Source organism: Cucumis sativus, chromosome 2, assembly GCF_000004075.3.
Source record: "Cucumis sativus cultivar 9930 chromosome 2, Cucumber_9930_V3, whole genome shotgun sequence".
NCBI lineage: Eukaryota > Viridiplantae > Streptophyta > Magnoliopsida > Cucurbitales > Cucurbitaceae > Cucumis > Cucumis sativus.
This window is the reverse complement of record NC_026656.2, coordinates 3,838,914-3,852,273: the sequence shown is the minus strand read 5'-3', so window position 1 is coordinate 3,852,273 and position 13,360 is coordinate 3,838,914. Positions and strand designations below refer to the sequence as shown.

General features: G+C 32.7%; 1 protein-coding gene across 3 annotated transcripts; it reads left to right on the top strand.

Moving 5' to 3' along the window:
* Window positions 1-1,896: 1,896 nt before the first annotated feature.
* LOC101219180 (probable cyclic nucleotide-gated ion channel 5) lies at window positions 1,897-13,076 on the top strand. Of its 3 annotated transcripts, XM_004144681.3 has the most exons (8): window positions 1,897-2,102; window positions 3,036-3,107; window positions 4,650-5,232; window positions 6,822-7,034; window positions 8,975-9,273; window positions 9,777-9,888; window positions 11,408-11,644; window positions 12,160-13,076. In XM_004144681.3, exons 2-8 carry the CDS (start codon window positions 3,049-3,051, stop codon window positions 12,850-12,852), a joined length of 2,196 nt encoding a protein of 731 aa, XP_004144729.1. In that variant the 5' UTR covers window positions 1,897-2,102; window positions 3,036-3,048; the 3' UTR covers window positions 12,853-13,076. The 3 variants fall into 3 exon arrangements, with proteins under 3 accessions (XP_004144729.1, XP_031736638.1, XP_031736639.1); XM_031880778.1 differs by lacking the exons at window positions 1,897-2,102; window positions 3,036-3,107 and adding an exon at window positions 4,273-4,327; XM_031880779.1 differs by lacking the exons at window positions 1,897-2,102; window positions 3,036-3,107 and adding an exon at window positions 4,495-4,532.
* Window positions 13,077-13,360: the final 284 nt, after the last annotated feature.

The following is a 13,360-nucleotide window of genomic DNA, read 5'->3' as shown; positions in this document are numbered from 1 at the left end:
AACATTTTTCCAATAATTTTTTATGTCGAAATTAATTAAATAAAAACAATAACTTTCACAAAAAATACTATTTTAAGGTATTTTTGTTTGGATAATAAATAGTAAATATTTTTTTTAAATAAGAAAATTTATAATGAGTATATATTATAAATAGCTTTACACTCCACTGTATAACGATATTTTAAAAGAATTGTAAATATGATAGACGATGTTACAGATATTGGTATATCACTAATATACTTCTATCGTTAATAAATTTTGCTATATTTGTATTTTTAAAAAAATATTGTTATATACTCTATCATTGTTCCTAAAATTACTACCATCATAATTACCTCTAAAAATATATGGATTATTCAACCTCTAAACATTGATTGAACTATATTAACCAACTCGATCGAATTGAACTTGAAGGCCTAAAGAATGTATACGTTTCAAAATTGTGAAAAATGAAGTAAAATAAAGAAAACTATGATCATGTGTTAATTACTTTGCAAGTATACTCTATTTCACTATCAAACTTTGATGTTGATAGTATAACGTGGAACGAACATAGTATATTTATGTGTTTCGAAGAAAAATGATATATAAATTAAACAAAGTAAAAAAAATATCTCAATCCTTTAATTATATTTAATTGTAATTTATAAAACTTTTACCATACTCTTTTTATGTTGGGAATATTTAAGTTATCATTGTTCAAGTATTTAAATAACACGAGAGGAGGGGAATAAAAAAATTAATAATTTTTTCGTAGCATCAACCCCTCGATATATCTATTAACATCAATATTTTTAATCCAACGTGAAATTTCACAAAGTCTCATGAAGTTTTTTTTTTTAAATTTTCTTAAAACATACTAAAACAACAAATAGTCCGTTTTTTTTTTTAAATCTCATATAGAAAGATCTATAATAGTATCACTACGTTGATAGTCATATACATTTTATTATTTGACAATTAACTTTATGTTAATTACAACAATAATTATTGAAGTTGTTTGTGTTTGTAATCAAATCATTATATGTCAATAGCCAAATAAATTTTGAAACTATGGTTTCAATTTAAAATTTTGTTTTTGATTTTCGTCGGTGTAAAATTGGGATAAACGAGAGTATCTTTTAAAAAACTTATGTAAGCATTACCATATTTATAAATTTTTTCAATAGTTAAGTGATATTGTGATATTTTTGAAACAAAATTTTAACAGTTTCTTTCAAACTTAAATATTTTTGAACATTTATCAGTCAAAGAATATTTTTGAAATTTTTAAAAGATTGAAAGTATTTTTTTACACAAACTACAAACTATAGATACATTTTTTTTATTTAACCTATTTTTTTAAATATAAAACAAGTTGATAAATACAATATCAATTCTATAGAAAATACATTTTAAATAAACTGTTTAAACTAAAATTCATTCCTTCTACTGCCAAACACACACGAAATACATTTTTTTTAGAAAAATAATTTGTTTTCAAACTTTGGTTTACCAATCCAGTTTTTTAAGAACTTATCCAATATTATTTATCATATATTTTGAAAAGAATATTATTATTAAACTATTTTACAATATTTATAAAATAGAGTAAAATAACATATATTCATATTATTATTACAGACACAGATAGTAATATCTATTACAACTCTACTATAAATATATGGTAAGATTTTACTCTATTTATAAATATTATGAAAAGATCATTGAAATAATTTTTCTTTTATTCACCGTCTACATACCGATCAAAAAATAATATATTTAGAAATCTATAATGTACATAAAGGATTAAATTTGTAATTCTTACAAAGAAGAAAATTGTTGACGGAGTCATCCGTGAGGGTAATATAGTAATTACATATTCAAAGATGTCAATGATCGTCGTCGTCGGCTTCAAAAGAGGCGCTTGCTCTTGCTTATCAGTTTCTTCCATTTTCCTCCGCTTTACGCGTTCGAACCTTTCCCGAAGATTTAGTGTTGTTTGTGTTCCTTTTACCCAACCTGAGAATCCATTTCCAATTCCGTTTTTCACTGCTTTGTTTTGATTTTCCACTCTCTCCCTGTCTCTGCGCCATGGACTGAGCTGACGGTTTCTGGTTGTGGTAAGTCTTTTTTCGTTGACTAGTTTGGCCACGCGCACGCTCGCGCTCCAATCCCAGTTACCCAATTGATCGATTGTTTGTTGATTGGTTTATAGTCTATCTGTTGTATGAATTGGATGCTGGAGTTTGGAGTGACGGGGCAGGGGGGATTTTGTTTCTGCTTGCTTGACATACAGGATTTTTTGCGTGTAATTGATTGTTTCAATGGTATCGGATGATTCTGGGATGATTTGGAAATGGGAGTTGTTTATGGGGTTTGGACGGATTGAAATAAAGGAATTAACTGTGTCTTTGAGGTTTTGGTTTATGGAGAGTGGGCTGATTTTGTTGTTTCTTATGTTGAGTATTAATTGTAATCTTGATATCATCTGAGAAATCAGGAAGTCTTGGAATTGGGTTTTTGGAAATGATCTATCTTTCAGGGTTCGTTTAGAGACACACGGTTAAGATCTTAGTTCTTTGGTTTTTATGTATGATAAAAAGGGTAAAGAAGTGATGGGTATGGGAGTGCTTCATCTTCTAGCCTGCAAACTGTGTTGATCTAATTGGTGGTAACTTGTGGGTTTTACCTTTCTGAAAATTTTAAGTGTAATCTGGAAGCAAACTGGTTAGAGTGTTAGCGCTTAGAGAAAGTGGTGATTGATGTAAAAAAAAAAACGATATGGTGGTCAATTTATTATCTCAATTGGTGTTCAGGCATGCTAAACTCTTGATTTATGTTATTGTTTACCCTTTTTGTTATTCACTTTAGCACGTTGATCATTTCTTGGTTACTTGTACTGGAGTATAAGTTTTTGGAAAATGTAGTTTCATATTATTATTTGTCCAAAGTATGGGTTCTGGACTTCTTCAGTACACAGTGATTGCTTATTACATTAATGGCTAATGTGAACGTTATCTTCCTTAACAAGATGCTTTTCTGCGATGATTCAGATGCTTAAAGAAAATGTTTGATTGTGGTTACAAGTCACAACTGATGGGTGGTCAGCGTGAAAAGTTTGTGAGGTAAAGTGACTTATTTTTTTAAAAAGGTATTATCATTAGTTTTTGTTGATTAGAGAGGGAGAGACTGGAACCAGTTCTTGGTATTGATTTTTTTTTTTTGGATAACTGATATGTTGGCAGTTGGCTAGTTAAGCTCCTTATTTTAGATTTCATGTCTTAGGCTTTGGTGGTAAAACATTTTTGTAATTATTTGTATATCTTATTTGACTTGATTGGAGGCTATTTCTTTAGTTTGCTTCATTTTCTTGTGGGCTATTTTTTGTATGCCCTTGTATTCTTTCATTTCTTCTTAATAAAAGTTTCGGCTATACATAAAATAAATATATCGGCTCGATAAGCTAAGGCCAAAAACCCATGTTGCGAGAAGGTCCAAGCTTTTTTCTTTAAATTTTTTATCTTTGAAACTTTAGGTATTCCTTTGTTTTTTTTGTTTCCTATAAAAAGAGGGGAAAGAAAGGAAAACAAATACAAGAGTATAAACCATTAGAAGAACAACAAATTAAACTTTTAAAGTTACAACCCACAATCTGCATAAAAGAGCTCCCTATGACTTGAAGAAATCCTCAATGGGGGCTACCACCACCTCCTGGCTCCAGCAAAAAACTCTGAAGCTTCTTCAACAACAACAAAAAAAGAAGTCAAAACCAATATTCAGCTTAAGAAATTTGCATATCGCTCTATACAATCTCATATCTTTAATGCTTAGTTTTCTAAAATAAGCTTTCATTCTACATATTTAAACTTCTGATCTTGTCATTTACTCTTACATGAAGATTAGACATGTACCTAGCACATTGGTTCCTTGCGTAGCATTTTTATTAGCAAGTTTTATTTGAAATAAAACATTTGACTTTTATTATTGGTAAGTTTTTCTCAGTGGAGGGGGGTATTTTCATCTTTCCTTTTTTGTTTCTTATTTTTCTGGATAAGAAATGAATGTATTTCGCTAGAAAATTTTCATATGAACGTCTCATGCTTGGACTTTAGCAGCCCAGAGTCAAATTAGTATCATGTCTTGTCTGGAAAAGTATTTAAAGAACCAAAGTTTTCATTTATTTAGTTGAGTTTGTTTTTACATGTTACAAGTTTGACTGCTAGAATTAAAATGTTATGGCTACTTCTTAATACTATTTGGGTTCTCCTTTTCGTTATATGCAGCGCGTGCGTGTGTTTCGACAACAAGAAATCAACTTCTCAATGTTCTCATTAACATTTGGAAAGTAATGACAAGAGTGTAGAGAAAGCTTTAAATAGACTGTTAGATCTGAAAAAAATGCCAAAATTTTGCACAGATATTTGTATGTACACATTTGAGTGATATTTTGAAAAACTACTTTATAATTGACGAGTTAAACTGAAAGGGATTCCATTGAAGGCATTGTTAGATTGTCCGTGGAAGGAGATGGACAAACTTGTTAAAAAATCGTCTGTCCTTTTCTCTTCCTTTCATTATAGTGACAATTAAATAATTTTTTCTGGATATTACACAATGTAAGACTTAAATCTGATGTATGCTTTTTCATTTTGATTATTTATTTCAAGGTTGGATGACTTGGACTCCAGATTGTCATCACCTTCTGATAGTGGAATGAGAAGATGTGGGTTTAATATAGATGGATTTAACCGTGCAGTTCATGGAAATGATAAGCCGTCTGGATCCTTTAAGAGAGGAATGAGGAAAGGGTCCGAAGGACTTAAATCAATTGGCCGATCGCTCAAGTTTGGGGTGTCTCGAGCTGTATTTCCGGAGGATCTTAAAGAGTCAAAGAAGCAAATCTTTGATCCTCAAGACAAATTGCTCTTATTTTTGAATAAACTTTTTGTCATATCATGTATTTTGGCAGTATCTGTGGACCCACTATTCTTTTATGTTCCTGTCATTAACCAAAGCTCAAACTGTCTTGGAATTGATAAAAAACTGGCAATTACAGTGACAACATTGCGGACAATCATTGATGTCTTCTATCTTATTCATATGGCTCTCCAATTCCGGACAGCTTATATTGCTCCATCATCTCGGGTGTTTGGGAGAGGTGAACTTGTGATTGATCCTGCACAAATAGCTAAGCGATACTTGCGGCGGTATTTCATCGTTGACCTGGTGTCTGTGCTGCCCCTGCCACAGGTTTATAGACACTAAATTAGCTGTTATATTCTTCTATATGCATCCCATTTCTGAGGTTTTTCTTTTCTCTACGTAAATCATTAAACTTTCCACCTTGATGATCAACATTAATATGTTGCATTGTCAAATGGTATTTACTGAAGTGTTGCAGTTTCAAATGCTGTATTGCCTTTTGTTTAATTATTATATTTATCGGACCCTTGTTTGTTTGCTCGTGAATTGTGTTTTTTGTTTTGTGCTTACAAGCATGTTTACCTGTTGCACCGGTTTGAGTAGGTAAATTATGTCAATGGTGGGAATACTTTCAAGGGCAAGAGAACTGTATAATGTTTTTCATTTTCTCTAATGGGCTTCATCTTCCTTATGACGTTATAGGAGGTAGGCTGGTAGGGGATAGAAGTTGATCTTCAAATATAAAGGAGCCTTGTAATGATGTCATAGACAAACCATATATTTCAACATTCCACGTTAACTAATCTAGCAGAGGGCTTAGCATCTTGCTGCTGATAGTTTCGAAAAGTCATTCCAATCTTCCAAGCCTATGACTCTAAAGATGCCTTTCTTAGCTCTATAACCATCTTCCTTTTTTTTCTCCACATCTGACAAGTATAATTGTTTTGCGAAGTAGAGAGAGCATGGATCCTATGGAAGCTACTTTTGAGAATAGATGATGCAAGGCCTAAAGGCTATTTTATTTAAAGAAGCTTAGTTAGTTAGTTACTATTTGACAAGTGTAATCCCTTCTTCATCAGTGCTCTCCCAAAGAAAGTTAAATAGCACTCTTTTGATTTTTGTACAAATTTTCCTGGGAGCAGCAAAAACTGAGAGATAATGGGTTAGGAGGTTTAGAAGGATTGCTGGAGTGAGGGTGACTGGCCAACCTTTTGAGCAGAACCTATCCCATTCGCTAAGCCTCACTGATTATTATTGTTATGCTTAATGGGATATTGGGAAGGCCCAAATACAACGGGAAAGAATTACATTAGACAATCTCATAAGGAGGTAGTGTTCTGCTTCTGTTGTATAGATCTACGCTAACCGTAATTGATTTAATTGTATTTATCTTGAGCCCAAGGATACCCTAAAGTCTGTAATTATTTGAAGCAAATTGGTCTCTTTGATTGGATCATTCACATGGAAGAAGAGGGTATTAGATTTATGACAAAGTCATGGTTTTGATTATCTAACTCCTTGTTTTAGTTAGCACTGTAATAGGCATTGTTGTAATTTTTGTTTGGGGAAATTCATATTTTTAATATCTTTTTAATTGAGGAATCAATATTTCATTGAGAGGAAAATGAAAGAGTACCATAGGGCAAAACAGGTGCCAAGAAATAAAGGGCCTCACAGAAATGATAGCCAGAAAGAAGCCTGATAGGATCTAATCTGGCACGTATCAAGAATTCACAATCTTATTATTTCTATTTATTGAAAGTTCACAATCTTATTAGTTCCATTTTAAAATGGTATTGCCATCCAAGTCATAATGTTATATTCAGTCTGATTTTTGCATGTTCTAGTAATTCTCGTGAGTTTTGCTAGTAAGGTTGTGAATATTGAGAATTAATCTGCCATTTTAATATATGCAGATTGTGGTTTGGAGATTTCTTCAGAGGTCAAGAGGTTCAGATGTATATGTGACAAAACAGGCCCTTCTTTTAATTGTATTCCTTCAATATATCCCAAGATTTCTTAGAATGTTACCGTTGGCTTCAGAGTTGAAAAGGACAACAGGTGTTTTTGCAGAAACTGCTTGGGCAGGTGCCGCGTATTATTTGCTATTATATATGCTTGCAAGCCATGTAAGTCCCTCCTTTTCACTTGGTAGTTGGTTCACAGCTTGCTAAGAATCCTGAATTTTATTTTATCTATAAATAATCATTGCAAGTTATTTAGAAAAAGACCCAAACTGTGTTTTGGGTGGAAGCTTAGAAAATCTTTAAATGATCGCTGCAAGAAATTCATACATTAGTATCAAATTCAGAAAGGTAGGGTTTAGGAAAACTTCAGGTTGCAGTTTTAGGTTTAGGAAAACTTCAGGGTCCCTTTTTAGGTTTAGGAAGAAACTCAAAAACTCTAACTGTGTTTTGGTTGGAGGTTTAGAAAATTTAGTAATTAATGTTTATGTTTCCAAATCTTTTTAATGATATATATGTTCTTTTTTAGTTTCATTCACTTTAAAGTAAATACTTATATTTAACGGTATTTATTTTATTGGGTTTTGTCGGATGAGAGGAATAGGAGGGCGTTTAGGGGAGTTGAAAGGAGGAGTGGGGAGATTTGGTCAGTTATTTGGTATCATGTTTCTCTTTTGGCTTCGATTTTGAAATCTTTTTGTAATTATCCTCTTTGATATGATTTTGTATAGCTAGGCCCCCTTCCTATAGTCGGGGGGTCCTCTGTTTTTGGTGGGCTTGGTTTTTTGTGCATCTGTGTGTTCTTTCATATTTTTCTCAATGAAAGCCATTTATTTCAATAAAAAACAATATTTGTTTTATTAAACAAGTGAATTGAATGAATTATTGGGATGCAAAATTATTTTTAAGTGTATCATTTTTTATTTTTTGACTTTCATTTTGGTTATTGAATTTTTTTAATCTACTTTTGAGTTAAGAGTTTATTTCAGTTCTTGTTTAATTGTATTAAGTTGATGGACATAATTTAAATTTGTTTAAGTTTTTAAATTTAGGTATTTTATTTTGAGTATTAGTTGTTTTAAATTATTTGTTTGTTGTATTGAATTTGCAAACATAAACCTATGCAAGGATAATGTGATTGAACCAATCTTTATAATTTTATTTATTTATTTTTAATATAAACTTATTGTATTTTAATATGCCAAAATATATTTTACAGAATAAATATTCGTTAAATTATAAAATTTTGTTCATAATGAAATATTTTATTGCTATGTAAATTCATTTCGATGAAGCAAAATTAAAGTATTGTGCTATATTTCTAATTTCTACACAATATTTTATTTGATGAAAATGATACTAATGTATGAATTTATTTCAAGGACATTGCAGTCTATGTAACAATCTCTACTCATTATTATAGTTTAAGGTACTAGAACATTGGAGAATTATTTTTGGACATTCTTATCCCTACCTTTAGTAAATAATCTCCGTAATGTCTTTAATGTGATTTTTCTTTCAAATGAATAATTCAAAGCCCGCTAAAGTCATCCTTCAATGGTGGTAGGCTGTTCTTTAATTTTCGAGGTGAAGACATTCTCCAATTATTAAATATACCATAATGTAAATAAACAACTCAAAGCCTGCTAAAAACATCCTTGAATCTTCAATTTTTAATGCATTCTTTTGGTGTAAACAATTATAATATCTCTTTAAAGGTCAAGACTAATTATCTCGGTGGAAGTTGGAACCATATATTGTACTTCCTTTAAGAGGGCTCTTTTAAATACCCTTTGGATTATTTCATTCATTGATGAAATTGTTTCTTATAAAAAAGATATAGATTATTTTAAATGACAACTTTTGAAAATATTTACAAATATAGCAAAATATCACAATATATTTATGATAAACAAGATTTACTACCATCTGTGTCTATCATGATACATATAAATAGTAGTCTACTTTAGTCTATCCGGTCCATCGTAGATAAATCATGATATTTTGCTATATTTTGGTTCATTTTACTAAATTTGAAACAACCCCTCTTTTTTCTTCAATAATTATAAATCCCAGTTGATTTTTACTTAACTTTAACATTGCAGATAGTTGGAGCATTATGGTACTTGTTAGCTGTGGAACGGAATGATACTTGCTGGCAGAAGTTTTGTAATGCCCCTTGCAAGAAAGATTTCTTGTATTGTGGTAACCAAAACATGGAAGGTTATGCAAGTTGGAACCAGACAGGTGTTGATGGCCTTAAGTCAAGTTGCAAACCTGCTGATGAAAATAAGCAGTTTGATTTTGGAATCTTTCAACAGGCTTTGTCCTCTGGTATTGCTGCATCAAAGAATTTCATCGGAAAATATTGTTACTGTCTGTGGTGGGGACTACAAAATTTAAGGTATGTAATATCTTATTTAAAGAAGCCAGGAATTGTCTCTGCCATGGATGTTGTTTGCAAAGAAATTTTTTCCCAGGGAAATTTGCCCTATAGTAACAATATTTTTTCCCAGGCTGTTGTTTGCAAAGAAATTTTTTCCCAGGGAAATTGTCTCTGCCATGTTCCTCTTGCTTCACCCTCATAGTCATATCTATGCACTATGTGCCCATGCTCACGTAGAAAAAAATTGTGCATCATGTACTAAGGTTGATGAGAAGCTTCCTTCTCAAATCTCATTGAAGTGTCAATTTGCAGGAAAATGTACATTAAACTTGATGCGATAGATAGCTATACCTTTGTTTATCTTCTTTTGCATTATGATTGGACCAAGGTTGAAAATTTTGGTACACGATTTTTGAAAAATTTGCATGAAAATGATAATTACACTTGAAAATGGATAAGCATATGGAGGTTTTTGACAGTAGTTCTTTTAATTATTTTATTTTTATTTGAATCCTTGGCAGTACGCTTGGGCAGGGGCTAAAAACAAGCACGTACCCGGGTGAAGTGATCTTTTCTATAGCATTAGCTGTACTTGGTCTCATTCTCTTTGCTCTTCTTATTGGCAATATGCAGGTAACACCATAGTTTGAATTATATAGCGTTTGGGTTTATGATTCAAATTTCTTCTTTCCTTTCTCTAGTTAATGTTGTTGTTGAGAGCATGGAGGTTTGGTGCGGCTCTTGTTTTCTTTGTATGATAGTTAAAGATTTGATTAAAATTACTGACTTCTGATGCTCATCTGGATGTTTGGTTAGGGACATTGATCAATGGAAGGGTAAAAAAGGACAGAAGTAATTGGTTTATTTATTTATTTTTTCCTGAATCTTGTTTCAAGTCTTGATGTGCTTGCTGGAGTCCAAAAAAAGAACTTGACTATTTAGGGGTTCAAGTACTTAGTTTATTTTCCGGAAAACGTGTTCAGTGCATTTGAATTATAGCCAAGATTCACGAAGTTGATCAAATCAGTATTTAGTAATTAAAATATTAGGAATTTATCAGCCAATAACGTCAAGGGTCTTGTTTTGTAGTTTGGATGTGTGCTCCTTATCCATACCTTAAAACGTTCTATTGTTCCTTTCCTTTCACCCCAAAGATTCTACATGATAGCACATACTCCTACCAACTACAAGAAACGACCCTTCTCACAAAAAGGTGAATGGAGAAGCAATTCTCTGTTCATATCTTTCGTGCCCTGAGGATTGCAAGCATCAAACCAAATGTTTGGAAAAACATGTTTCAAATAGTATGTGCTAACTCACATCTTCAAAGAATGTGATCTAGGTCTTTGTTTTCCTTACGACAAAGAATACAACAAAATGGGCCAACTAACTATGTAATCGCACTTGAGAGTTGATTCAAAATGTTCACACATATATGTAAAACTTGCAAATAAAGAACTTCACTTTCTTAGGAGTTTTGAACTTCTAGAGGGCAGAGAACACAAAATCACTAAAGGAGTGGGATCCAGCAAACAAACGAAATAATTTTCCACATGTTCATTTAATTAGTCTGAGTAGCAAACTTTATTTCGTGAGTTTAATGCAATTGTGGCTACTGTTTATATTTTGTGGGCTAATGTAATGCAATTATGGCCTCTGTTAATATCTTGTGAGCTGATGCAACTAATGCCACCTTTTGGATGGTTTGGCTGAAGTGGGTATAAGATTTTTAACAATATAGCTTGGTATGTGAAGTTTGTGTCTTCTCTGGTAGTTAGATGGAGTTCCTTGTCTGTCTTCTTTTTTTCAATCATGTCATTTTAATTTAAGACAATTGCAGATCTTGTTACTAACTTCAACTGGAAAGTTACGTGGTAAGTATCTTATCAACTTCCTTGGGACGTTGACTTAGTGTTTGTTATTTTTTTAAAAATTAATGGTGTCTATAGTAGATATTTTTTGCTTTTATATTTGAGATGTAAAAATATATTTTAGCCCCTTTACCCATTTCAATAGCGAAGATGTTGACAGATTGGCTTAAGTGCTTTGCTGAGATTCTAGACAGTTGAAGTATAAATATTATGTTATAGAGTGGAAAAGAGTAAACAGTGTACGCTGACATTTAGAAACTGATGTAATGTTATTATGTCAGACTTATCTTCAATCTCTAACCATAAGACTTGAGGAAATGAGGGTGAAAAGGCGTGATTCAGAGCAGTGGATGCATCACCGCTTGCTGCCGCAGGAACTTCGGGAGAGAGTCCGGCGTTATGACCAGTACAAGTGGTTGGAGACTCGTGGGGTGGATGAACAAAGCTTGGTTCAAACTCTACCTAAGGATCTTAGAAGAGATATTAAGCGGCATCTTTGTCTGGCTTTAGTAAGAAGGGTAAGGTTATTGCTATGGCTCTTTTACTTTATTTGGCTGTTTCATATTCTTTCATTTTGCAAACGTGGGATTGTTTTGCATATTCTCATTTTCTGGCCATATTAGGACGAACTCAAAGGGTGGAACTAAATTTCTTTTGAGAAAATCCATGTATATAATATGTCAGTTCATAACTTATTGAGAAATCACAAGTCTTGGCTTTACATAAGTCTTGGCTTTACTAAGGGTAAGGCTATTGCTTGGGTTCTTTTTCTATATTTCATTCTTCTTATTATTACTTAAGGCAGTACATTTTTTACATTAAGTATGAATTGAATACTCTAACTATATATCTCTGCTATAACAGTTGCAGAAATTCAAAGCGTGGTACTAAATTTCCTTGAGAACTTCCATATTTTAGCTTATGATAACTTGTTGAAAAATTATAAGCTTTAGCTTGTTAGTTACTTTCATCCTAGGATTTGTTTTGCTCTTTGTACTTTGTTCACATTTTCATATTCCTTGATGATTTCTAGGTTCCTCTGTTTGAAAATATGGACGAGAGGCTGCTTGATGCTATCTGTGAGCGGCTGAAACCATGTTTGTTTACGGAGTACACTTACATAGTTCGTGAAGGCGATCCAGTTGATGAGATGCTTTTCATTATACGTGGCCGGCTTGAGAGTGTGACCACAGATGGTGGACGTAGTGGATTTTTCAACCGTACCTTTCTGAAAGAAGGTGATTTTTGTGGTGAAGAGCTTTTGACCTGGGCTCTGGACCCAAAATCTGGTTCGAATCTTCCATCTTCTACAAGGACAGTAAAGGCCATTACAGAGGTTGAGGCTTTTGCTCTTGTTGCTGAAGAGTTGAAATTTGTGGCCAGCCAGTTCAGGCGCCTTCACAGTAGACAGGTGCAACATACCTTCCGATTCTACTCACAGCAATGGAGGACCTGGGCTGCTTGCTTCATCCAAGCGGCATGGCGTCGGTATTCCAAGAGAAAGTCTATGGAACTTCGTCAAAAGGAAGAAGCTGCAGCAGAAGAGGGATCTCAAACTGCCACAAGTGGAGGCTCTTATAGCATTCGTGCAACTTTCTTAGCTTCCAAATTTGCTGCCAATGCTCTCCGAGGCGTTCAGCGATATCGAAACGCAAAGAGCGCTCAGGAATTGATAAAATTGCAGAAACCTCCAGAGCCAGATTTTAGTGCTGATGATGCAGATTGATCCATAATGTATTTTGTGACAAAATTTGAATGTATTATTATCTGACTCATGCTTTTCTATTGAAATTGATTAGATGGGTTGAAACTAAATGTATTATAGATATGCTTGTAGTTTGTAACTTGTAAAAAAGTTCTTGAAATCAAATCCTGAATATGTATTTGTGCTTTATATTTCTCAGGCTTCTACATAAAGGTTGGAAACTAATGGTCAGAGGGATCCTATCATCCTCCATTCTTTCAAAGGGTTAAAATAGGAGTCTCAAAAAATGTGGCCTCTTATTACATTACAATAATCCTTTTGCTATTTTGAAATCCTTAATAAAAATTCCAAAATTTGTCCCATATTTTGGTGTTTTTCTGTGATTAAATTTCTAGAAAAACTTGTGTTACATAATACTTCCACTTTATCCTAACCTTCATTTACTTAGGTTGCTTCCACTTTATCTCAGAGTTCACATTTCTTACAAATTGTCTTATTTTTTTATCGTAACTTAGTTCAATGGTAACTG

Coding starts and splice junctions, on each gene's coding strand:
- LOC101219180 (XM_004144681.3), top strand. CDS start 3,049: ATGTTTGATTGTGGTTACAAGTCACAACTGATGGGTGGTCAGCGTGAA. Junction 5,233..6,821: donor CTGTGCTGCCCCTGCCACAG/GTTTATAGACAC, acceptor TAATATATGCAG/ATTGTGGTTTGGAGATTTCT. Junction 9,889..11,407: donor TTCTTATTGGCAATATGCAG/GTAACACCATAG, acceptor TTATTATGTCAG/ACTTATCTTCAATCTCTAAC.